This window comes from Pseudonaja textilis, chromosome Z, assembly GCF_049901715.1.
Source record: "Pseudonaja textilis isolate UNSWEBS1 chromosome Z, rPseTex1.2, whole genome shotgun sequence".
Classification (NCBI taxonomy): Eukaryota; Metazoa; Chordata; class Lepidosauria; order Squamata; family Elapidae; genus Pseudonaja; species Pseudonaja textilis.
In genome coordinates this window covers 15295131-15321837 of record NC_142008.1, presented here as the reverse complement: position 1 = coordinate 15321837, position 26707 = coordinate 15295131, and the positions used below count along the sequence as shown (strand labels likewise).

The 26707-nt window shown below is 37.8% G+C and overlaps 2 protein-coding genes and 1 long non-coding RNA gene across 15 annotated transcripts in view; 1 reads left to right on the top strand and 2 right to left on the bottom strand.

Moving 5' to 3' along the window:
* CUL2 (cullin 2) overlaps positions 1 to 2125 on the bottom strand; it is a 71267-nt gene extending 69142 nt beyond the window's left edge. For 2 of the 5 annotated variants that reach the window (XM_087915554.1, XM_087915552.1), the window contains exon 1: positions 961 to 1644. The gene's annotated coding sequence lies outside the window, so the exon portion shown is untranslated. Of the gene's footprint in view, positions 1 to 960 lie in introns of all 5 variants that reach the window. The other 3 variants (XM_026709992.2, XM_026709994.2, XM_087915555.1) reach the window with 3 other exon arrangements.
* Positions 2126 to 9983: 7858 nt separating this feature from the next.
* The window catches only part of CREM (cAMP responsive element modulator), a 34523-nt gene continuing 17799 nt past the window's right edge, over positions 9984 to 26707 (top strand). For 2 of the 7 annotated variants that reach the window (XM_087916342.1, XM_087916341.1), the window contains exons 1-6: positions 9984 to 10160; positions 15306 to 15426; positions 17689 to 17835; positions 20409 to 20506; positions 20616 to 20758; positions 22399 to 22587. In XM_087916342.1, the coding sequence (XP_087772468.1) occupies positions 15310 to 15426; positions 17689 to 17835; positions 20409 to 20506; positions 20616 to 20758; positions 22399 to 22587 (694 nt within the window). In that variant the 5' untranslated portion in view covers positions 9984 to 10160; positions 15306 to 15309. The other 5 variants (XM_087916338.1, XM_087916335.1, XM_087916339.1 and 2 more) reach the window with 5 other exon arrangements.
* Positions 10997 to 26707, bottom strand: part of LOC148123913 (uncharacterized) — a 50209-nt gene continuing 34498 nt past the window's right edge. The window contains exons 5-7 of one of the 3 annotated variants that reach the window (XR_015740084.1): positions 17681 to 17873; positions 15001 to 15104; positions 10997 to 12701 (exon numbers count right to left, since the gene is read on the bottom strand). This is a non-coding gene — a long non-coding RNA (uncharacterized LOC148123913). Of the gene's footprint in view, positions 13073 to 15000; positions 15105 to 17680; positions 17874 to 26707 lie in introns of all 3 variants that reach the window. The other 2 variants (XR_015740086.1, XR_015740085.1) reach the window with 2 other exon arrangements.

Genomic DNA, 26707 nt, shown 5'->3' with positions numbered 1-26707 from the left:
TATCCTAAGCCAGGGTAATGGAACAGAATCTGAAGAGTAGATTGGGTATTCTAAAGGTTTAATTAACACAAATAGCTAAACTACAGCAGGTACTCCTAAATTAACTTTTCTTATCGCCAATTAAAACAAGACAAAAAGGACAAATTGGTGAACCAGTTTTGACATGGGCGGTGATTTGTCATCATCATCAATTCTTTATTGATCAAGTGTGACACACAAGGAATTTGTCTTTGGTGCATGTGTTCTCAGTGTACATAAAAGAAAAGATACATTTGTTAAGAATCATGATAGTCACTGGGTACAAATAAGCAATCAAATCATACTAGGAAACAATCAATATAAATAGTAAGAATACAAGTAACAAAGTTACAGTCATACAGTCAGAAGTGGGAGAAGATGTGTGATAGGAACAATGAGAAGATTAATAGTAATAGTAATGCAGACTAATTTGACAGGATTGAGGGAATCATTTGTTTAGCAGAGTGATGGCATTTGGGGGAAAAACTGTATCATTCGGAGTAATGGTTCGTAAGTAGGGCTGGAGCACTTTTTATAAAAACCATTACATTACTAGAATAAGTACAAGTGACATAATATTTGTATTCATCATGTCAGCAAATTACTTTTCCCACATGCTTTATAACCTGGCTGCCCTTCTATATCACAAACTCTAAACTAGAGCACAATCTCCTGTTATCCTCAGCATTGCGAAAGCAAAGTAAATATCCTCCGTCTGGTTGATATGGCATAAGGCCATCCTCGTGGAGAAAAACGCTATTGGGGGCGAGGGTTTTTGTCTTTGAGATGTACGATTTAAATATAACTTTCTAACTTTTAAGTTCTGGCTAGTATTTAATCGTCATTTTCGCATCCTTTACCCCCCACCAATCGACAATTAAAAAAAACAAAAACAAAAAACCGGAAGAAGTTGGGACACCCCTGAATTGGAAGGCGATTTACCTTATATCTCATCACTGAGATTAAAGGAAATAACACGGTTAAAAACAACAACACTGGATCAGCCGGTTTTGCTTCAGGATCGTGCAAATCTTCTTTTTCAACCCAGTCGTCCCTAGCCCACCCCAATACCCGATGAGGGCAGAAACAAATACACTAGTGTGGACTGGGCGATCCTCTGTGAATTTTCTCCCCTCGTCCACTGACGCACGGATGTGGTGGATGCCTTGCGGGGTTCAGGGCCTGCTCGGTGCCTATTTCCAGCATCCACACCCGGCAGCCTTTAACGCCCTGCCGATTCCAAGGGACTAAAGCCAGCGCGGTTGTCAGGCGAAACACGGGGGTGTTGCACGCGTGTGTCTCGCATACTCACATTGAACACCGACAGCGGGGAAAGGAAGAAGCCAAGCGGTCGGTGATCGGCTAAGGGATGGGGGCGGGAAGAGACTGCTGCCGACCAGCCGTGAACGAGGGAGTTGTCAGTGCAACGAAGACGGCGATAACGGAGAAGAGAAGAGAAGAGGGAAATTAAGAGAGAGTCAGGGAGGCACCGGATCCTCCGGGGAGAGATGAAAGAAGATCCCGCGGAGGGGGGGGGGGTTGAAGGAAGTTCAGAGAAGGAATAGCGTCCCCCCCACTACCACACACGCATACACCACCGTAGCCTCTTCCCTTTTGCTGTTACCTGGCAACAGGAGAGACCTGGGTCGGCGTCGCGTCCCCACGCCCTCGCCACACCGTATGTATCTCACGCGTAGACTTCCAGACCCTTCTCACAGGGTTGCCATTACCCAGCCGCCACGGCTGCCCGTTGAGCCCCGCCCACTAGGCTCCCATTGGCTCAGCGTGAGCCGGGGGCGGGGAGGCGGCAGATGGGTCGAGACCATTTCGCCGCTCTTTCTGGGACGTCCTCCGAAGCCGGAAGGCGGGCGTTTGTTTCCCCAGCCCCCAAAACCCTTTTCTCAGTATGTCAAAGCCGCCCTGTCGGACAGCGCTCCCTGGAACCTAACTCCAATAATAACCTTACCCCTTTCCATCGTTCTTTTTTTACTTTTCCTTCCCTCCCAGGCTGCGGGAGAGTTGGTTTCGCCTCATGTATGGGACACGAGAAGGGCCAAATAAGCACGCCGCAGCCGTTCCTTCACATATGAAGAAATGAAGCTTCCTCCGGCGTAGCGGAGGGGTTGGGTTACGCAGGCGCAGTCAGATTTCAACCTGTGCTGTGGGGTTTCACTGCCTCAGGTGAGTCTCAGGTGAGAGCGCGCTGCTTTCCGGCCAGAAGGAGGGGGTGTGAGTCGACTACTGCTCCGTCTCTCTCTCATCCTTTTCTTTTGAGGGAAGCCTTTGCAGAATAGGTTAAAAATATATATATCTACGGAGAGAAGCAATAGCCCTGTTAAATGCTGCCTCGGTTCCTCGATTTACTATATTTTGCTTTTCCCTCAGGAGCTCAACCACCCGCCTTCAGGTTTCTCCGACAAAAGCCCCCCTTGAGGTGGTCTGAGAATGGACGCGGACATCGGGTCACCGCCCAGTGACCTTCTGCGGCTGAGGGGGGTTGGTGGGTGGCCTTAATCCGGGTCTGTTGAAGGACCATGGAATGCGCCTTATCGGAAACTGCCGGACTCGGACAGCTGATGAACGAGAGGGGGGTGCAACGTAATCGTGGCTCCGATTTCAAGATTGGTTCTTTGGGCTTTTAGCTTTCTACGAACTTCTTCTCCCCCCCCCCCCCCCCGCCCCATCCCAAAGGGTCCTTGCTGAGATTTATCTTCCAAATATCAAAACGTTTGACAAGGCACAGAATCAAATATGATATTGGGAAACCTGTTTTGTTGGAAGCCTGGATAGAGGTGTTTTGAAATTTATGTAAAAAACTATCCCAGAAATCCAAAATTGACAGTTATGATTCCTGTAAATCAAGACCCCAGATATTTTATAATCTGTCCTCTAAATGTCTATGGAGATTCTCAGTCATCTGAGTCATGGTTGTCCCAAAGGTGCTTTTTTTTCCAAGAGCCAACTGTACTTTCTGGGTTTTTCTTTGAAGGTGTTTTGCTTTTCATCCAAGAAGCTGCTTCAGCTCTGACAGAACGGTGGAGAATGGAAGGATTGATATTCCTTGCAGACAGCTGGTCATTTGTATTCTTTTAGAGGGTCACTGAGGAATAAAAATTCTTTCATTCCCCACTATCCTGGATATGAATGGAATGCCTGCATATCCTTATCTTTATGGCTGTACAAAGGACTTACAGAAAATGATTAATAACATATGTTACCACACTGAAGAAGCTTCTTGGATGAGAAGTGAAAGGTCTTCAAAGAAAAAAACCAGAAAGTCCAGTTGCCCCTTGGAAAAAGCACCTTTGGGAAAACTCATCCCCTACTTTTCTTTTCCTTTCACTTTCAACAAATGTAGGAATAGGAAGGCATTAAAGTGAGTGCTAGTTTTTAAACTTTATTAGTTTAGGCCCTGACCTCTCCTGGTTCTAACACTGAGCAATCTGATATGTAAATGTTCCTCAAGATATGAGATTGGCTGTTTCTTGATTCACACAGTTGCCAGTTGCATAGAATGGCCCTGAAGGGATACTATTATAATACTCGGTGATTAGCCCCCAATTGAATGGTTGCTGGAGAGAGAGTGGTAAAGGAGAAATAAACACATAATTTCTAGTGAGAATAGATCTGTCCAAAGTAACCTAAAAGTCTTGTTATTTTCTGGCATCATAAAACGTAATATTTGTGACTTTGTATACTCTTGGTATATCCTGCATAATTTGCTTACAAGGAGATTCTTCAATTTTATTCTTTTCCATTTTACACCTTGCTATTTCCCAGTTGTCTCTCCATGAAGGTACAGCTTTCATAATTTTCTTGAGATCATGCAAAGTATGTACTGCCCCCTGCTGCACACATAAATTTATATTCTTTGTAGGAGAACCATGTGCAAAAATTGGGATATTTTGAAAGAACTTTTTCCAAATAACAGAATTTATTAAAAGGTATAAGCTATTTTGAGCTGCGTGCTTAATGACTAAGGTTAGATACTGTACAATAAGGCTGGCTATCCTAATGTGCTACAGATATTCTAATCTGCTGAGGGATGAAAGAGGGATGGATGTTGTCTTCCCTGTAGTTTAACATTTATATAAATTTAATGGCTGTTGCATTTACCAAAAAAAAAGAAGAAAGAAAATTGTTTACCTTACTAAGCTCAGGGACAGACATTTGGCAATGCTGGTATATCCTAGCAATGCAAAAATCTCTTGCTTACATAGGTGGCCCTTAGGAAGAATATCAGGCCTTAGCAAAATTCTGCAGGGGCAAAAGGCTTACAATTAATTACTCCAAAACTATTTTTTTCTTTTCTTGAGAACATCAAGCTGCCATAAACATCAGTGGTGAATAGGAATAAACAAAATAGAATAACTTCCTCTCTAAAGTATGCTGAAGTAATTTTTCAAGTTTATGGAAGTTAGTAAGAACAATCTAGAGTCACTTCTGCTAAAGCCAGTAAGAGTGCAATCCTGGGTTTCTTAATATTCTAACAATAGCAAATGCATACTTTGGCCAATAAGCCCGATAAAGCTATATCAAATGCTGTATAGCACACAAATATCTATCTACAATGATTTAAAGCCCTTAAATTCTGTTCAGTGTTTTTGTAAGAAATCTTCTAGGTCCCATGCTATATTTCAGATTTATTTATTTTTTGTAAAATTTATTGGTCGCCCATCTTACCACAGAGTAACTCTGGATGGTTTATAATCTTTTAATTTGCATGTTATGGAAATGATCTCATTAGAGGTCAGAGGCCTTATATCCCCAATTCTTATTGACTCACGCTTATGTTTTCTGATGTCCATTGACACCACTAATTCCTTTTGGTGGCTTTGCCAGCTGACCTGTCTCTCTGACCTCTTTGTTCCTGTAGCTCATTACTACCTTTAAATCTAAAAAGCATGTAAAAACATGAGTAGATAAATAGTTACCGCTTTGGTTGGAACCAGTGTGGGGACGAAAGAAGGGAGCCCCTTTTCAGTGTCCTTTGGGCAATGATGACATCACCAGCTTATACTTCTTGACTTGGAAGCATCTTGGTGGTTGCTTCCAGGTCCCATTTTAGCAAGTCCTTAAGGCCACCTGGAGGTTTATCTGTGTCATCAGGGTCACCGGAGTGGTGCAAATGGGCATGTAGCCTCTTGAAACTGTTGAAAATATTTTGTTGTAGACTGGAGACAGAAGATGTCATATCTCTCCCACTCTGTTGAGGGCTGTTCAATTTTGACATAGATGGCCTCTTTGACTCCTTTTTCAACCAGCAATCCTCTGTCCAAAATATAGACTTTGCTGTCTAGTCCTAATGGGTTTGTTTTCCTAAGTTGTGCCATCCTTTATGAAGTGAATGAGAAGTGAAACGTCCTCAAAGAAAAAACAGAAAGTCCAGTTGCCTCTTGAAAAAGCACCTTTGGGATAGCCAGGACCTGGATGTTTGAGAATCTCCCATAGACATTAAATCTTGGAATGATGTCACCAGAATTTCCTTTGGTCCTTTTTATTTTTTTTTTATTTTTTCTTATTTTGCTTTGAATTGTGTTTTATTTTGTTATATTGTATTTATTTTGTTATATTATATTTTTGTTATATTTACAGATTTTAATTGGCAGTTCTATATAGTGGTTTTATTTTTTTTATATTTGCACATTTTAATTGGCATTCTGTACAGTAGTTTTATTGCCCTCACTGTGTTTGAGCCTGCATATTTGTGCTGTTTTTAAATTGTAGCTAGTTTACTGGTCATAACAAAATACAATGGAATAGGCCCACCCCACTTACTCTGACAGAAGAAAGAGCTTGCTGTAGATCCTATCGATCAAGGAATTTCAACTAGCAGGATCTTGGAGAAGAGCCTTTTACACCATGACTCCCTGCGCTCTGGAACATCTTACTGTCAGTGGTGAGATCCAATTCCACAGTTTTGACCTTTTAGAAGGGCCTTAAAATCTGGGCTTGCCAGTTGGCTTGAATAACCAGTGGGGACATGCTTTGATGGAGGTATTTGTAGAATAATAGACAAGTACCCACTCCTGTACTGGTCATTCTCCTGGTTCTTTTAGTCTTTACTTAATTGGTGTTAATGTTAATGCTTTTATATTTATAATTTTATTACATTGAAGAAATTGAAGACATTACATTGAAGTTGGAAGATGGAAGAATTGGAAGATGGGTGGCTACTTCATCCCAGTGTGATTGGCCTGCTCCATCGGCCAAGGAATTCTTGTTGGCAGAGTCCAGAAAAGATTTCTCTGCCATTTCTCCCACCCCACTCCCACTCCCACCCCCAAGATCGGCTCCCACCCTCATGACCTTTTGCAAGAGCTTAAATATCTGGCTCTACCAATTGGCTTGGTCCAATAGGGGAGTGTCATACTGGACGTGGCTGATAGATCTGTTGTTACTTCTACACCCATTCTCCTGCTTATCCTACTCTCTTTCTCCATCTTTTAGTTATAGATGATGAAGCATTTTTATAATATTTTATTATGTGCATGTTTCTGTAGTTTTATTCTTTTTAACATTGTGAGAGTCACCTTGTAGTGAGAGGGGTGGCAAACAAATTTAATAATAAACATGTAAAAATATAAATCGAGTAAGTAAATAAAATTATAATTTTACATGTCATATTTTAAATTTCCTTTCAAATTCTCTTGACATGCTAATATGTCAAGAGAATTTGATAAGACATTTAAAATATGACATGTAAAATGTAGATGACATGCTAATGTGCTTGCCCTCGGAAGTTGTGGGAGCTTCATCACTTGAGACTTTCAAGAAGAGATTGGACTGCCATTTGTCAGAAATGGTGTAGGGTCTCCCACTTGGGGGGGGGGGGTTGGACTAGATGACCTATAAGGTCCCTTCCAACTCTGATTATCTGTTATGTGTTATTCTGAAACCAAATTTTCAAAAAGAGTAGTGTGATTTTCCAAAATAAACATTTTTAAAAATAGAACTGAATCACATTGCTTTATATGTGCATCTTGATTATGAGCACTCTTCCCAGAACAGAAATACCATGAGTACTGTGCTCATAACAACTTCAGATACTTTTCCAATTAAATTACTGGGTGTTTTGGGGGAGTTTGATAACACTTGCATTTATAATACAATGGATCAGTATTTAGCGATCATTTATTGTTGTCCTAAAGAGACATGTCAGCATTCAATATGGAGTTTTGTGCCTCAAATTTAGCCTTCTGTTTTCAGCAGCAATTAATTCCTTCAAAGACAATCCGTCATACCCAAAATGTAAATGGAAGAAAAAAGGCATGATGGTACTTTCTAGAAGATACTTTTATTTCAGGGTTTAGTAATCTCCTTGGTGATAACTCAGGAAGCCAGACTTCTGTGGTAAGTTGAATCACATAACTCAATCTTTCTCAAACTTCAGATGCATTTGATTATAATTCTTATCTCCACCCTACTGGTTGTAAATAAGTTATAATCTTAGGGTGAATGTATGTGCATACGCTGGAAGGAAAATGAGCTGTCATTCTGAGTCCTTACCAAATAATCACTAGGTTAAAAAACAATCTGAGAATTTTATCCATAATCACTACATGGGTGGTTTTTTTTTTGGAACCAGAAACGTAGTAATAGCAATACAAAGGATAAGGGTAGACTTGGAAGGAAATTGGGAAGCTTTTTTTTGAGAGAAAATACAGCCAAGAAAAAAATTGTCTATTTTCTTTCTTGGCGCCATTCTTTGTTATACAGATAAACATTTATCAGGTGATCAGCTATTTCCCCAGGCATGTTAAAGGCAGATAAAATTCCTCTGCACTCAGTTAAATTGAATCACAGAAACACACACACACAAACACCCATAAGGGTGGTTGTATTGGCCAGTTTTCATAAAAATTGGTGGAATGGTTTCAAAGCAAAATCTTTATCTTGAAAAACTGGTTTTCACTGGGAAAGAGCCTCATGGCAAAAATGAAAACGAAAAAAGAACTTCCAAGAGTGGGCAACTTAAAGCTATCTAGATATGGTTGAATGTGGTTAATGTGAGAGGTGGTTGCAAGATGTAGTTCATACAGATATGCATGTTTTGAAACTATTAATCATATGCATGTTTGTTCTTAGGAGAAATATTGTATTCTATCTTTCCTATATTAGTTTTTTTATTATCCTTCCGGTGATGGATAAATAGAACAGATTTTAAAAAATAAAAGGGGAGAAATCTTTGCCCTGTCATCCCTCTTTGTAATAGTTACCATAGTCATCAGGATGAAGATAGAAAGTGGTGGAGGTATTTGCAGGGATAAGGGAGAAGGGGATAAGGGATAAGGGGATCAGACTGCAAAAGTCACTCATTTGGGGACAAGATGCTGCATTTCCCATTCTATTAGTAAAACAAAATTACACGGTATGAAGGAGGCTCAGTACTGGTAGAACATGGTGAGTTTTGCCCATTGCTATAGAGAATCCATGCTAGATAATTATCTCTGCATTGTACCCCCGTGAAAAAAAGTTATACCTGATTAAGGAGATGATTCAATGCAAAGCATCTGTAACTCTTTTCCAAGCTCACATGGAAGCTGTAAGAAAGTCAAGCTGTTTAATGAATAGTGGGAGATACTGTTCCTCGGTTTGAATAATGTCCAAAGCACTCCTACACATTTTCTATTATTGTAGGGCCTTGTTTTTTTATATCTAGTTATTCAAGGAAAGTTGTTTAGCTATTGAACACTTACTTTTTACATGCCTCAGTTGCAATGGTCAAAATGATACTGCACAAATCTCTACTTTTATTGTAATAAAAAATCAGCGTAACTGTTGCTTGCATAAATCCAATAAAATATACTGTATGATCACCATACACAAAATTGAAATCATGTGTCTTGAATTAACCTAAGTTCTCCAAGTCAATATGATGCACTGAATCAAGTAACTATACTGCTTGAGCAAACATGTTTTGCTAGCTAGTTCTCAATGCTATAGGAAGCCGTTAGACAGCCTAAAACTCCAATCACTAACTTCTCCAAAGGAAATTCTTAAAGAATTGAGTTGAATTGGTCAATGCCTGGAACTAACCACCTGACTGTTGTTACATTCTCAAATCCCCAAAACTTTAACCTTAAACTATGTACTGTGGACCCCACTCCATTCCTAAAAGGTCCTTAAAGGGGGTGTCCACCAGCGTACCTACTGCTGCTGTCCTTCTGTTCCCATTTATGCATACTCATTTATTATGTATGCTTATAGAACTAATAATAAACCATATTAGGAAGTAACCAACCACATTTTGCCTAGCATAACAACCAAGCAGTTGGGCGTACATAAGCGCACCAATGTGTCTACCATCCCTGTCCTATTGTTTCTTTTTATTTTTCTTATATGTATCCATTTCATGTATTCATAACTGTTTATACTTATACCTGTTATCTTATAGTCGCTTGCTAAAGAAAGGAAAGAAAGAAAGAAAGAAAGAAAGACACTCTGGAGCGCTTTCTTCCACGAAGACTAGCAAAATCGGGATCCAAAAATCCAGACGACCGCTAGACGACAGCAACGAGATGCACAGACCACAATCTCCACCCTGTTCTCTAGGGATCGTATTAAATTTTGAAGCCGGATATAGTAGCCCGAAACTAATCCTCATACATGCCATAAGGGAGGGAGGGCAGGCTCATGAAAGAATGTGAGGGTGGGCAGTTGGAGGGTTCCTACATTCGAGGTATTTTCAGGGATATTTGTGCATTATGGTTGCCTACATGGGAACTGTGGGACTTTTGTCCTGGCACGGCTCCGGGCACAACTGCCCTTCCTTACTCGGATCGGCATTTGCTGCGATCCTACAAGGCAAAGAACGGCGCTATGAATGTCACGTCTCGTAGTTAGCCAATGAGAGGGGGCTTGAAAGACGGTTGGCGCCAATTCCAGCGGTTAAGTCTCATGAGTGGCCAATAAGCGGGGTCCTAGAGCCGCGGCGGGGGTGGGTAGGCGGGGCGGGCCAGATCGAGCCTCATTCCTTGCACAGGCACTAGAAAGCTGTGCAGCAGCAGCCGCCATTTCCCTCGCCCCTTGCGGTGACGGCGCGGCGGCATCAGCACTGACGTGAGGCGACGCGCGGGCTCGGCCGGCCCAATCCCTCTTCCCCGCCTGCTTTTCCTGTGACGGGGGCGCCACGTACTCTGGTGAATCGAGGAGGGGGCGGAGACACGCCGGGTTTGTTTGTGTGTGTGTTTGCAAGGCGGTCTGGCGTTTGGAGGCAGCGGCGTAGGGCTGGCTCTTGGCAGGAGGCTAGGCGGGTGCCGAGGACTCGAAGAAGGAAGGGAGGGGCAGCCGGCCGAGGAGTCGGGGGCTGTTTAAACTGGGGGGTCGCAATTCGCTTTAATGTTGGAGCTTAATTCGATCTGCGTACTCTTTGCCGAAGGGAAAACTTTGTCGAGTCTAGAGGGATTTGCGCATGTGCAAAGGGTTTTATTTCCCCCCCCCCTCATTCACGAGTTTAGCTTTGTGGAACCTGCTGCTCATCCGCAGCGACAATTGCCACATTTAGAGACTGAGTTTCATGGAATTAGGGTATTTAAAAAGCATAGTGCACTTTCGTATTCTGTTTGCTTGCGTGCTTAGTCTACCTTAATCCTGCATCGACATGTGCAGGTTGCAGCGCAATATTGTCCTCATTCTGAAACTGGTGGCTTCCAAGCTGGTGAACAATTCCTAACTTCCCCCAATTAATGCTGGCCGAACTGACAAACTTCCTGATCTTTGAGGCCGATATACTGCATGGGGAGAGGGGGCGAGGATCTTGGCCAAGGTGGGGAGGACTGAATACATGCCTGTCCCTGTCGAAGCAACTCACTGAGTATGTTTGAGGCTATAAATTCCCTGTTAAATTCGCCTGTCTCATACTAATTGTTGCAATGATATAGTGAAGTATGTGATATGCACATTGCCTTGAATTCCTTGAGAAAAGATGAAAAGTAATCTCAATAAATAATAGCTAGCCAGAAGATCCACCATATTTGGAGAACAATAAACAAACAAACAAAGCCACAAATAAACAATTTGACTACTGGGTTGTGAAAAATAGCACAAAATCAGCTTTAATTTGCCCTCTTCAGTTGTATTAAACCATCTCATTGTGTAACTTGATTTTGATTAGAGAGAGCATGATCTAAACAACTCTGATCACTGTAGTTTTTATGATTAAATTCTAAAATTACTTTAAAAGAAAGGATATAAAAATGCTCCATTCTCGAAAGTACTGCATTGTTGGAAGAATAAAGCATGTATTAACATGACAGTTAATAAATATGTTACCATTGTTTTGTACAAATTATTTGTTTTATTTTCAAGAAATGATGTGATACAACCAAATGCACTTCTCTCCTTATTAATGCTACATAATTAAACCATAGTTTAATGTATTTAACTTACTATGACAATTTGTTTTCAATTCTGTATGAATGTTTCATATATAAACTGAAGAAGCAACCAAGGAACATAGGCAAGAAGTAAAGCTGGAGGAAGGAAGTTGTAAAAAGAGCAACTACTTTCTGTACAGATTTTGAAATAATTGAGAAGGGTTTCCCTGTTAAAAAGGTGTGATAATCCAACAAAGCAAAAATCAGTTGTAGCTATCATACACCTACATGCTGAACTAATTTCATTGCAGACCACATTTGGTAGGCTTCTGCCCATGTTTGTAATAATTTTGAGTTTCAATCAAGGTGATTAAAAGTGTCCTTTTTCAGAATTATATTTCAATATTTGCTTTTTTATATTGTGCTTATCAACTTGCTCTGTTTTCACCTCCTGCATCTTTGACCCCTTAGCAGATGATATAATACAATGTTCAGTAAAATTAAGCTGCTAAAATGGGAGAAGTAGCTTCTTAGTCTGCTTTTTCTTTGGAATTTTTGAATGCAAATTTAAGTAACATTATACTAGGAGAAAAGTTACAGTTGCATAGTTTTAAGACTTCCTGGCCCAATACAGAATTACAGAAGTCCCTGGCAGAAGAAAGATCTCAAAATACGAAGAAAAAGAATTATAAATTCAGAAGCTCTTCATGGAAAATGGTCTTTTTAAACGAATAGAAAAATTGGAGAATGATTTCTTTGGCTGAAACAGACAGGTGAAAATACTTCGTTGCAGGATATATGCTTGCAACTGACCCATCTATTTAATAGTGTTAGTTAGGGTGGGGTTACAAATAAGAAACATAAACAATAGACAGCCAAAAATACACAAAGGATTCACAGACTAACCAAAACAGAATAAAGTTAAATTAATCAAACTAAATTGCAACTTCCAGAAAACAATGTGGGAGCCAACCTGATGTCGACTGGGATGCTATTCCAAAAAACTGGTGCCGCTCAAAAGTAGTTGTTTTAGTATGATTAAATTGTAAACGTATTAGTTTTATTTACTAGCAATAGTATCCATACATAATTTAGCAAGTCTGTTGAATCATAAATGATCCTATTCTATTTTCAGGCATGACAATACTTTCTATAAAAGATAAAATTGTATGTAGATTTCTACTGGCAACATTTTTCCTTCCCAGTTGAGGAATTGTATATTTTGAAAATAAAAATTCATTTCTAAGTTTAAGGATCCGCTTTATATTAAAATACTTCTAACCTTTGCACGGGCATGTTGGAATCTAAGATCAGCACTGAACTTCACTGAAGTTCCATAGGTTGGTCTGTTGATTCTGCATGTACCTGTGGCAAATGAGCATGCAATATTTACCAAATATGCAAAAAGCTTTGGTGGTCAAACCACTGAAATTGTTGCGTTGCAAGCATTTCCCAAAAGGCTTCAGATAATGTTTTCATAAAAGTAGCTTTTTAAAAAGTTTTTTCATTTTTTTTCTCCTCATTTCAAAGAGTTTTCTATAACACTTACAAAATCTCTTGCATTAGCACTAAAATGATTCTCTTTTATTCCTATCCTTTTCCTTTTTAAAGGGAACCCTAAATACTATGTAATACTGTGAATTGGGTTGCCATAGCAATAGTTATGACATCACAAACAGAACATAACTTCATTGTAAGATTCACTAGAAGAGCGTGGTCTGGAGAAGGAAGAAGTCCTTTAAAAAAAAAAAAAAATCAATCATGAGCAAATGTAGCAAAAAACAGCATGCCAGAATTAATATAAGGTAGCCATTATATTTTTAGCTATCACTAGAAGATGCTTCTGCATAGCAGGCTTGTGTCCTGTATTACAGTAATAGTTTCAATAAAGGGAATGCAGCCAAGCATTTGTTACCAATCTCATTAGAGAAGTGTATGTGAATGTGGGTATGTGTGTTAACTCAAGTGTTTTAAATTTGGCTTAGTTTTAGCAATACATTATGTTCTGACTTAAGCAGTTATTTTTAATCTTGGGAGTTGGGATTTTTTTGGGAGATGCTGAATAAATCATAACAGCATGGAACTGTATATTCAGAATACATTTATCTAGCTCTACAAGTATCAAGAAGGGATCAACTCTACCATTCTAATAGAATGCATTTCAATATAAAGGCCTTACACACACAAAAACCATGTCTATTTTTGAACAGGGAGGAGTGAAATGGATTCCATAATATATCAAGCATTTTTTCATATATAAAATTGAGCCTCACTGTATTAAGTAATTTGTAATTACTTAATGTCTATTAAGTAAACAAATAAAACTTTTATAGATTGAAAATAAAAATGCTTGAGATTTTGAGAAATAGGAGTAAAACTTATGGACAAACTTATATCCTAAGTTGTCAATTCCTACAACTCCACAGCCAATTTAGTAATTGACTATGCTGACTGGGAATTATGGGAGTCAAAAGACCAGCACATCTGGAGTATGGCTGCGTTAGATGCTACATTTGACTTGTAACATGTGGAGGTAAGCTTCAACCGTATTTTTAAAAAAAACCAGGGTGGGGTGAAATATTATTAACAGTTGTTAACAAAGATGAAGCCCATATGAAGTTCTAATATGTGAGAATTACTAAAATGAAGACTATGAGAAACAAAGGGGAATGTTTTGGAGTACAACTTAAAACAATGCTGGAGAAAATCAAGTGAATACGTATCATTTGAGTGGTCTATGCATATGTATTATTCCCAGAATCATAAATTATACTAATTTTTTGTGAATGAAATATCTGTCTTTGGCTGAAAGTACTATATTAATTATTCAAATATTCTTTAGTTGGTGTCTAACTATAGCATTCTGCAGTGATTTTTATCATTATGGACTTTAGCTATTTTCTATAACTTGACTGAAAGTGTTTTTTTTCTATAACTTTAGGAAATGTTTTAGTTTTTAGGAAACTAAAATATATAACCACCTTGGAAAGTAATATCAAACATGCCAGGAGTATAAACCAAGCACAGAATGTAAATAAAAATTAAAAAATTAAATGGATATGGTCAAACAGCTAAACTTCCTTGTTCTATTTGATTCCAAGAAATAACAATACTTTTTATTTTTGGTTCCACATCTGTTAAGTTTGAAAATACATTGTAGTGATAAGTTACTCTCTCATTCTCAGCCAAGCCTTCTATATTAGCTGATGTTCCCTCTATAAATTATGTTCTCCCAGAAATAAATGTTTGCTGCCAAAGTTTGTATTGTTTCTAAATAACAAACCATTGATACAATGAATACAATAAAAAGCAATAATAGGATCTTGCAGGCAGCAATATTCAAAATGCAACTAATTCATATCTGCAATATTTAAGGTATAATTTTGTAATTATACAAACTTTTTTTAAAAAAAGTCTAAATGTGCAATGTAACATTTGCAGGAAATTTTTAATACTTGGCAAAAGAGGGAACTTAATTGGTAGCAAAAAACAAAATTATTGCATAAATTAAAATGAAGCTTCGATGAACAACTATAAAAATGTGAAGAAATTGTGCTGTATCTCTAAGAATATATATCTGCCTTACTTATAAGATTGTGCCTGGAAGATGTTTTTTTCTGGGTAAGAAAAATAAGGTCTCAGTTTTCTGCAAAGTTTAAGTCACCTTTAATCTCCAGATGTGATAGATGCAACTCCCATATTTCTCTGCCTAAATGCTTGATTGAGATTCCCATAATCCACAGCTGTTATGTTCAGTGCTTATTGAAACTATAGTTCAACATAAAACGTTAAGGCAAGTTATCTGGACACATCCATGGAATTAGTTGACGCTTGTATTCATGCACCTTTATAAGTTACACAGTTACTGAAGTATATTTTATGTAACAGAATTTGAAATAAACAAATGAACAAAAGTGTTATTGAATATTTCATATCTTAACCTGTTTTTCCCCTCTCTCTTGCCTTTAGACAAATGACCATGGAAACAGTTGAACCACAAGATGGCAGTGCAACAGACTCTGTTACAGAAAGTGATTCTGCTAATCTGCAATCTCAAATCGGCCAAAATCAGATCTCCACTATAGCTCAAGTAATATGAAATGTTCTGTTTACTTTTTAACATTATTATGCAATTGTTGGAAGAAATATCCTTCTGGGTTCAGTTTCAGGTGGGGAAAAGACACTGGATTCATGGAAGTTGCTTGGAAAGAAGGTTTAATGGTGGACAGGACCACATGCCTTGGAGCTCCTGGGCGAAAGGGGCAGAGAGGCTGAGAATCCTTTGGTTTTACACCCTCTGTTGGACCCCACCTTAGTGTTTCCTTTTCCTGTTTACGAAATATATCCCATTGGCTGTCAGACTCCCAGGGGCGGGGGTCTTATCTAACTTTGTCGACTTTGTCTGGATCACATGGCTTCACCTGAGTGCTGGCAGGTGCATTCTTCCCAGGTGCCATGCGTGAGATGGGTAATCCTATCATTTCCTGAGGGCCATGTCTTAATCCCATCACCCGGGGGGGGGGGCAGGGAGCTGCAGAAAGCTGCTTTGTCTTTAAAACATGTTTCTCCTTTTCTCATCCAGGGAAATATAATATTCTGCCTTTTTAATATTTCCTAGAATATTTCATTCTTCTAGGAGAGGGGTGGGTGCTAACTTTCTACATATTGATAATATGAAGAGTAATATTAAATTATTGCTAAGTTGGTATTTAGATACGTCAATTTTTCTCAGTATATTTACTGAATAGTACTAGTCATTTTTAAAAGCAGAGATTCTTATAAAACATAAAGAATCTTACAAAGTTTTAAACAGCCTGAGAATAAGACTGGTCTGCATAACTTTTATCTGAGAAAGGACCATAGTGATGAATTAAAAATCTTCCTAAAATGCAAAGAAATACTTGGGGCACAAATCAGCTGTTTGGTGGAGGGCAAAGGGGTAGCAGCACAAGAGCTAGAAGCGATGTTGAGACCCTGAGGTGTTAGACATGCTTGGTAGCTTGTTTTCCAGGGCAAGAGCAAGTGTATTGATTTTGAAAACTGCCAATGGGCCACCTAAAGCTGTTTGTTGAAGTGCATGTTGTACAGGCATGGATGAGTTTTCTTCCACATATAATTAATTAACCTGGTATGAAGCCACCTTTGGAGGCTCTTGGTAGTAAAGCAGTTGCCTACAAAGGCAGGAGTCTCCTTAGTTATGACACTTTGCTTACAGAAATCCTTCCTTATGGGGATAAATTTCCTTCTCCCAATTCAGTTCATGCCATTCTTTACTCATGTCATGTTTAAGGGTCAGCTCCTGCACACATGCTTCTTTTTCAGTTGTTAAAACACTTCATTTTTCCTTGCAACGAAGTGTCAGTGAACATGTAGCTGGGCACAGTTTCTAAAGCAGCAGTGTAGTAAGACCCAAAGATATTTTGTCCTTTAAACATTAAGGGATCAGAAAATGATTTGCAATTTGTGCCTCCTTTGGACACAGATTTATTTTAATTCTAGCAGCCTCAAAATACATGTTTAAATCTTAATGAAAGAGAAAGGAGGGAGATAAAAGTGTATGTCTTAGAGACGGGTTCTAAACTTTTAAACATGATGGCATATTAAATTACAAGAAAGGGGCATTCTTATGTGCTGCTATCAAGTATATCTAGCGGATGTTAAAAATGAAATAGGGGCTATTGACATATTGAGCTGTCAATTGTTTGATAAGCTTTGACAATATTCAGATATAATTATTATCATGCAACTCTAAAGTATTGCTAAGACAATCATAATACATTATTAATACTAATAAATATTAAAATAGAAAAATAAACCCCTATTTCAAAGTGGAATTAAAGTGAGAAGCTCATGATTGTTTTGCCAAGTTGTTAGTTCTCAGCCTTCTGTTCATTAAAATTGATCTTAAAATACAATCTTGCAATGTTTTGATGCAGAAGAATAACACTACAGTAATTTTGTAAAAATACATAATATAGCTGAGTTACAAAAACAGTTATATTTTGGGCAAAATTCTACCCCATCACATATTATGTGAGACTGCATTTTCTTTTGACTGAAGGAAAGAGGTTACTTTTTAACTATAGCATCTCTGATAACAATGCTTAATGAATAATGCTCATAATAGGAAAGCAGAAGTAGCACCCAAACAATATTTCACCAGCCCTTTGATATCATAATTGCCACTAGAAGCCAAAATATATATTTTGTATTATAAAACAGTGTAATACAGCCTTTTGTGTGTTAAAGGTGGAAGCCTAACTGAAGCCTAAGGATTACTTTTGTCAGATAATGAACATTGAGAGCTAGCTACTTAAGCTCTTTTCACAGTATGCTTTATTTACCTCAATAGGTTTCTGTAGCAGGATCAGCAACTGGAAGAGGATCTCCCTCTGTAACCGTAGTGCAGTTTCCTTCTGGTCAAACTGTCCACGTACAGGGAGTGATTCAAGCCACACAGTCTTCGGTTATTCAATCGCCGCAGTTGCAATCTGTTCAGGTTAGTTGTGTTGTCTTTATTTACTTTTCCTTGGTTTCCTGGAGAGAGTGAATACAAGATCCTATATTTAATGCCAAGGGATACTCTACTTATTTCTCTAGTTGCCAACATAATAGTAATGGGTGTACTTTTTTTTTTTAAATTTGCCATTCTTTGACCCTAAACATTTTGTTTCTAGCTCAAAGAAGTGCTTTGAGCTCAAAAGAGGCCAATTTCAGGTTTCAAACATCTGCTTCAAAACATATATAGGATATGTTTTGAATTTAGAATGGTGTTATTCAAAGCATTTTTCATGCCTTGATATGATGCTTCAGGTTCCTTTTTAAAATATGATAGCTGCAAATCAGAGTATTAGCTAGTTCCCTTTCCATCTTTTTTCCCTACAGGGACAGGATTTTATTAATATTTTAAATAATCCATATCTAATTGAACAAACTACAGAAAATAAAGTGTTCATATAAATATTTGATGAAATTGTCAAAAAGCATTCAGTTTTGCTTTCTTATAAAACATGTTTCAGTTCTGGTTCAAGACAGATGTTCAGCACCTGAAGGACAGTTAGTAAACACTGTAATAAGTACTTTTGATGTCAACATTTCTTCATAGTATCCCTCACTCACCATTAGTCCTTAACTTACGACACCAAAATTGGGTAAACGTTTCCCAAAATCTCACATGCATTCTTTAGTGTAGCCAGGGATTGCATTATTGCTAATACTAAATCACAGTTAAATTATGAATGCTGACATTAAAAGCTAGGATATAAATAGACCAAGTGTGGGATGAGAATTGCAAAAATGAGAGAGAAATATTTGGAGGACAGGAAGTTGGATAGGTATCTATAGAGAGAAGAGAATGATAAGGAAAAGCAGTGTTTCAACTAAAATTGTTCTTGTCCTATACAGTTCTTGTCCTATACATTGACTCCACAAAAGCTACTTAGGATCTGGTTTTGAAATTACAGTCGCTGCAACACCACTGTGGTCATTTGCCTTTAAGACCAAGATGCTGAAGAGCTCTGCTCCACCTGTTGCAAAATCTCCCCCCACCCCATCCTATCCCTTGGAGTCCCTACAAGCCTTGGGCCTACTTCCCACATGTTCTTTCCCATCCCTGCCACTGATCACTCATTTATCTTTTACCATAGATTTTCTTTTGGAAGTTCTGGAGCTCAGGTTGGGGAAGTAGATGCTATGTCCCCCTGTGTCTGTAGGCAGCATGCTTGTGTTCCCGAAGCAATTACTGTTTTCAGAGTGGCCACAGTGAATTTTGGCTGCTCCAAAATAGTGCTCCTTTCTAGAACAGAGGAATGTGGTCTAGGGATGGAGCAATTTGATCTTCTCAGCATTTGTAAGTCTGCCGCTTAGCAAGCGGAGTTGGGTGCGCTTGCCTTCATTGCACTGAAGCCTGCTGCTTGCAAATCTGCTGTATGGGAGGAGGGTTGTTATGAGGCCACTTCACTAACAGCTGTCAAAACTTTTAGCCATAATGAGGCAGCGTCCATTACAATCACTGGTCAAGGACTACCTGTAATTTATTACTTTCTGTGTTCTTTTAATTTCTCTCTAGCACGGGATATCAAACTCATGTTATCACGATACATCACATGATGTATCAGAACTTTTCCCCATTTGCTAAACCGGGCATGACCATGGGCCGGGATTTTGACAGCCCTGCTCTAGCAACTACCATTGGATGGTGGAATTAATGTAATCTTGAATTTGTACCTTTTTTTGTAATCCTATTTCATGCCTAGCTATTAATAATCCTGCTGTCTTGGTTAGATGTCTATAGTCAGGTTTGACATAGTAAGTCAAAATGGGGCTTACTCATTCGTTTTGTTATTGTGAATTAGGCCATTGTTAGTACAATTGATAACAATGGTTTCTTTCATGGGATTGGTTTATTTTCAATCCTGAGTCAAAACCAAACTGGTTGGGGTGTGTCTGTATATGTGTGTGTGTATGTGTGTTTGTATATGTTTGAGTGCATGCTCATGATGCATTAATTAGGCCTATTTACATCTACTTCAAAATTTAACTTCTAAAACTTTTCTGACATTGATTATGTTTTATCTCCCTCTCTTTTCCTTTGCTTTCCTGTTCCACTCTATTCAATCTTTTCTATTGGTCCCCCTCCTTCTCTCCCTCTCCTTCCCTCTCCCCCTCTCTCTCCCTCCATAGAAAAAGTTGATACAGTTCTTAAAATAGGTGGAATGTTTTCTTGCTCTCATAGCAAGAATATAGAAGAATTGTGGACAGAACTGTGAATGAGATTTTAAACAAGTCAAGCATATAATCAGTTCCTGAATATGTTCTTCAAAACTACTGCATCAAAACTACTATATAAGAGTCTGTTAAATTTTCAAAATAGTGTTATATTAATCAAAGGTTGTTTGTATCCAGTGGGATAGAAATGGAACAAGTAAATTCCATGTAATAGATCATTAATATTAGATCTTACAATAGAAATCAGGATTCCATACAGGGAAAATGTTCTGATTATTGCACAGAGTTTCAGGCAACAAACTTTCTAGAATTGCAGCTTACTAAATTTTTGTTTTAAAAAACTAGGTAGCGCCAGCTACAAATGCAGATGAATCTACAGACTCCGAGGTTGTAATTGATTCTCAGAAGCGGAGGGAGATACTTTCAAGGAGACCTTCGTATCGGTAAGCTCTGCCCTAATGCAAAAGTTTTTGTTTATTTACACTAGTTCACTGTTCCATGGCACAGGTCAGTATTTTAAAAAATATTTCTTTAAATATTTATTTGTGGCAGAAAAATTCTGAATGAGCTTTCTTCTGATGCACCTGGCGTTGCTAAGATTGAAGAAGGAAAACCAGAGGAAGAAGGAGCACCCTCTGGAATCCCTGCCATGGCCGTGCCAACAAGCCTTTATCAGACTAGCACCGGGCAGTACAGTAGGTCTTCTGTAATATTAGGCTACCTGTTTAATCTATTGTTCTTAAAAGGAAAATTTGTAATTTTGAAAAACAATAAAATTAAGTGATAGTTGATAGCAGGAATAATAAGAACTGATAACAGTTCTTTTAAGCCATGGAACCTGGATGCAGCTTTCCTTGTTATGGTTTATTTTAATAATCTCGTATATAGGTTATTATTTAAATAGAAATGTCTTTAATATACATATATTCATATGAGGTTTTTTTCATGTTTTACTGATGTTCCTTCATGCATTTAGTTTTAGAACCTTTGGTCAGAGGCTATGGAACCTAAGATATATCTGTGTAAGGTATCTTCCATAAAGACACATTTTTGACAGCCTTTTATTTGTGATTAAAACATAATCCCAAACAGGCTATAGGCCCTTGTTTTTTAAACGAAGCAACTTTTAAAATGTATGAACTTCTACTTGCAGAATTCATACTGGCTGGGGAATTCTGGGAGTAGACATCCACACATCTTAAAAGTTTCCAAACATGGCAAGTTTGCCTAATGCTGAACTATGTAGGATATAAATATTATGCAATTGAATGTGCATTTGGAAAAACTGATCCAGTTTAAACACCATGTTCTGGCTGTTGGTTCTTTCTGTGAATGTCTATAGAGTGTCCCTCAGCATTTCCTATCATAAATAATATCATGTTTGTTACAAGGTATTTCACAACTTATGACTACAGTTGGGATTGGAACTTCGATCCTTAAGGGAGGTGATTATTAAGTGAATCACACCTGATTTTACAACCTTTTTTTTCCTCTAATCATTAAACAAATCATTGCAGTTGTTAAGTGAACCATATGGTCATTAAGTGAACCCTGTTACAGCTTCCATCTGCAATTGACTTAGTTTATTGGAAGCTGGTTGCAAATGGTGATTAAATGACCTCGGGACACTGCAACTGTTGTAAATACATGCTGGTTGCAAATCATTCAAATTTTAATTGCGTAGACCACTTGCAAGTCACTTTTCCCCCATAGTGCTGTAACCTTGAATGGCCATTAAGTGAATGTTTACAAGTTGAGGAATACCTGTATACTTTGCATAAGAAATATTACTAGTAGTTACACATAGTTTAAACAGGGCATATGTTAATAAACAGTGAGTTAAAACAAAAAGAATAGGTAGGGTGGAAGGGAAGGAAACTGGCCTTCCCCAGAATATTTGCTCTAAATATCAGGATCTTATAGAGCAATATGGCAAGTGAGTCTAAATAGTGTCTCTCTTCTTCTCTCCTGTCAGTGGCTATTGCTGTTGTATATATATGGAAAAACAAATTTCTCTAGTTCCTATTAACTGATTTTCAAATTTTCTATTTGATGCTTGATTTACTTAAAATAAAACCTAATTGTAAAAAAAATGCAAAAAAATGTGAATCAGTCAGAGCTGTGTTGCCCCCAATAATAGACATTCTGAGTCAGTTTTGGAGACTGGTGTGTGTGTGTGTGTGTGTGTGTGTGTGTGTGTGTGTGTGTTTGTATCCAGTTTCATACTGTATATTGATCATATTATCCTGCCCTTAAATACTCTTTGAGAGCAACTAAATTAAAGTATTTTCATCTCTATTGCTGATGTTTTACATAGTATTTATTTTTGATTAAGTTGCTATAGCCCAAGGTGGAACCATCCAAATCTCTAATCCAGCATCTGACAGTGTTCAAGGATTACAGACATTAACTATGACAAATTCAGGAGCTCCTCAACCTGGTGCTACGATTGTACAATATGCAGCTCAAACACCTGATGGCACTCAACAATTCTTCGTACCTGGGAGTCAGGTTGTTGTCCAAGGTAAAGTGTTCATTTTTTATTAAACAGATAACTATGTTTGTTTTAAACTTCTATTACTTGCTTCTCTATTTAAAGAAATTTTTAACTGGCGTTATTTTTCCCTTTTTTTGGTTGTTTTTTTAGATCTTAAAGTCTCCATTTTCTTTCCCTCCTTTCCCCTTTCTTCCCCAAGTACTTGTTCATTAAAGATGGCTTCTTCTTTGTCCCAATCTTCTTGGTGCGCAGTCTTTTCTTGTAGTTTCTCATAAGTACAGATCGCCATTTCTAAGAATTGAAAGACAGAGCCAAGAGAGCCCTTCCCTTCTTGTTCCTCTTCTTTGTATTTTTTAAATTCCATTTTGAGTTCATCCACAAGTGATGCCATTGTAAAAAAAATTTTTTTTTTCAAACAAACACCCAAGTATTTTAGTCATTCAAATATAATTCCAAAAGTCCCAAAATCACCAAGCAATCCAAATACACACAAGCTGTTTCTTTTAACACTTTCTTCTTTTTTCACTTTCTCTTCCTGGGGTTACTGTTTAGTTACAAAGTTCCAATTAAAATGTATCTTTTAGAAGTCTTGTTAGTATTTAATCAGATTCTTTTAAATTCTAGGCAGTCTCCTCCTTCCAAATCTTACTCTTATTCTTTTCCTCTCCCTTCCTACTTACAGCAAAAAAAAAAAAAAAAAGGTTTTTTTAGTGTTCAGAAATCCTTATTGTCCCCTTGACATTTAATTATCCAGTTTAATTACCTATTGATGCCGAAGCGTGTATTTCTGATTTCTCATTCATCTGTGCTCGCTATCAACGTTAGGAAGTAGAGTGAAAAAAAAAACCTTTCCCTTTTCACTTTCATTCGCTGCTTCTGAATCTTCCTTGGGAGCGATGTATCTTTTTTTAAAATTTGAATTCCAGGATACCTTAGTTGTTGCTTCTTATCCCGGTCAGCCAAAACTTTCACTTCTTAACTTCCTCCTGCACTTTCTTTTCCGGACGAGTGCTTCTTTGAGGTGGCCATTTCTGACCGCCGCTCTTACCGCCTTCGGGAAAGGGAGTTTAGCTAGCTGGGGAGGAAAGATGCAGCTTTCATCGACCCTGCTGGTATCTCCCCCATCTTTGCCACCTCTACAGGGTGGCTTAGCCCCAAAGCCAACTGGCTTGGGACGCTCCAGCAGCGAGCCCAGGCAGAAACCGTGCACGATCGCGGATTCCTGCCTGCCGCCGAAGCCCTGCAAACCGGAAGGTGAAGTGAATATAATGGAAGTGAATATAATGTTAGAAAGCAACAGAAAAGGGGAACACAGAAGAGGGGAAATGGAGGTGGAGAGACAAGGGGGTAAAAAGGGCAGAGAGAAGAAGCAAGGGAGGAAGGAAGGGAAGAGAAGCTACAAAGGTGTGGAGCAAGTTGTAAAGAAACAGGACTTCTTTAGAGATAATGGGTAAAAACTTAACTGAAAAAGTGATTCTGCAAAGGTACATAAGATTGTATTGTTGGAGACTTCCGGTTGTCGGCTTTGCTAACAGCAGGGATTCGCCTTCTCTGCGATTCCTGCTGTGCTAGCGCCTTGGTGCCTCCGATCCTGACTGATTTGAGGCTAAGGCTGCCCCTTTGGGGCAGCTGAAGAGAGGGGGATCCGGACGGGGTGAGGGCATCGCAACCCCCCAGCCGGCACAACCCCTTTTCTCAAGACGGTTCCAGCGGTGGTCTTTATGGCCACCATAAAAGAAGCCGGCAATTGGATAATAAAGAATGCGCAGGAGGGAGAAGGAGTTTTCTTTCTTTTTTTTTTTTTTTTAAGAAAGTTTTTCTTGGTCGAACTGGGACCTTAAGGATATATTTATCACCTGGGAAAGTAATGACTTGGAAGCTATTGTTCCCGATTGATGTTTTTAGCTGCGAAGAAAAGTGACGAACAGGGGAAGTTACTCTCCCTCCCTTATGGAATTAACAAATGGAAAAGGAAACCAGCCTTTTGGTAGAAGGTAAACCTAAACTCCTTTGTTATACGTGGGAAAGGAGAGGCTTGAGAAAATCAATTTTACTCTAAGACTTTGCTGGAGGAGATGCCTTGAAGATAAAGAGAATTTTCTTTCCTAATTTGACTTCACCCCTAGAAGAGAAACTGTAAAAAGAAGAAGCTTTTACTCTGCCTGGACTGTCTGATGACTGTGGGACTTTGGGACGTTTGGGAACTGTTTTAAGCCTTGAAATAACTGATTGGTTTAAGAAGAGGATACAGAAAGAGAAGAAGAAACTTTAAAATGGCTCTATCTCTTGATGAACTAAAAAAACAATATCTAAAAACAAAGAAAGAAGGCAAAGATGTTATGGGAGAAGCCCTTTGTTTCCTAGATATGGCGCTTGCTATGTGTCAGCAAATTAAACAACAGCTTGAAGAAATTGAGGAAGAAGAAGCCATTTTTAATGAACTAAACGGTGACTAAGAAAGAAAGGAGAAAGAGAGGAGCGAAAAGGAAGGACTTAAGAAATAAAAAAATATTTATGAAAGAGAAAAGAAGATGCAAAAACAACAGAATGCTAGAAAGCAAAAAGGAAAGAGGAATGCAGAAAGGGAAATTAAGAAGACAGAGGTTTTGAGAGGAGGGTAAAAAAGTTTAGCGGGCTAAGAAGGAAAGGGAAAAGGGGAAAAAAGTTTCAAAGATATAAGACAAGATGGAGATAAAGAATTTTTTTTCAGGGATAATGGGTAATATATGGGTTTTTTTAAAAAAAAGGGGGATTCTGCAAAGTACATGAGTATTGTAATAGTGGTATTTGTATTATAAGTAGATAACCAGAACTTTTTAAGATCTAATAAAAGGCTAAAATATCAAGGTATAACTTTAAAAGGTTTAATAATGAATGATAATAAGTTTTAATAAAATACTAAAGGGAATGTTTAAAATATTAGTTTGAATATAGAGTTTAATGGATTGATGTGTTGATTGTTATGGATTTATTATTGTAGTATTGGTTTTTGAAATAGTAGAATGTACTAAGCAGAATCTGATTGGGATTTAGGTGTTATTTTAAATTTTAACTTAGGGGAATGATAGAAAGGCATCATACTCCGATTAGTGATTCCAGGGAAACTATTCTTTTAAACTGGAAATGAGACAGATGTAAATGGAGAAATGGACAAAAGATATAAAAATATTTTTTTTTAAAAAAGCAAGATTAAATATATAAAACAGAATTAAGATGAGGCAAAAGTGGAGAGGAGTTATATAATAGATATAGAATGGTAAATAAGATGGGTAATGGTATATAAGAAAAGCGTGAATACAACTGAGTCCATACAAAAAGAGGTAATCTGGGGCCAAGTTACTTTCTAGAAGAAAGTTTTATGTTTTTATGTCTGTGTTTTATGTGTGTGTGTTTAATTAAAAGTTAAATAATAAAATCTCGGAAGAAGACTAGATGAGAATAATTATAAACAAGCCAGAGGGAAATATAAAGTTGATGACTGGATAGCAGATAAATCAGAAAGGAAATATGATTGCATAATGATTAAAGAGAAACAATGTGGAATTTGGTAAAGGGAATTTACGTGTTTATATGGAAATGGGATAAATTATAAGTATGTGATATAAAGCAATATGTTACCTGCCTTGTAAGGATCTACAATGGAAAGAGGTTTTATGTTTTAATGTTTAATGATGTTTTGTCTTGTTTGTTTGTTTGTAAAATCAATAAAACTTGTTTAAAAAAAAAAGATTGTATTGTTATATTTGTATTAGAAATAATGTTAGAAAATTGGAAACAACATATGATTAAAAAGTGGGATAAAATACTCAGTGTAATTCAGTGAAACTTTTGTGAACAAAATAAATGAAATGAAATAAATGAGAGAATTGACTTAGAAAGGAATGGGAACATTTTAATGACACAATGTTTTAAAATATAAGTGAAGTGTGTGGGGGGAAATAACTATGGAAAGTTTATAAGTGTTCCCATAGAAGTATGATACTTGTTTGAAAAGTAATGTGTAAAATGTTTAAGATTTAATAAATATTAATATTAACGATAGATTTGAATTGGTATGGATTGTTGTTTTAATTATATTATATATTTATAATTTTTTCTCTTTTTAAAATATAGTATGTAACTTTAGAATGTACTAAGCAGAATCCGA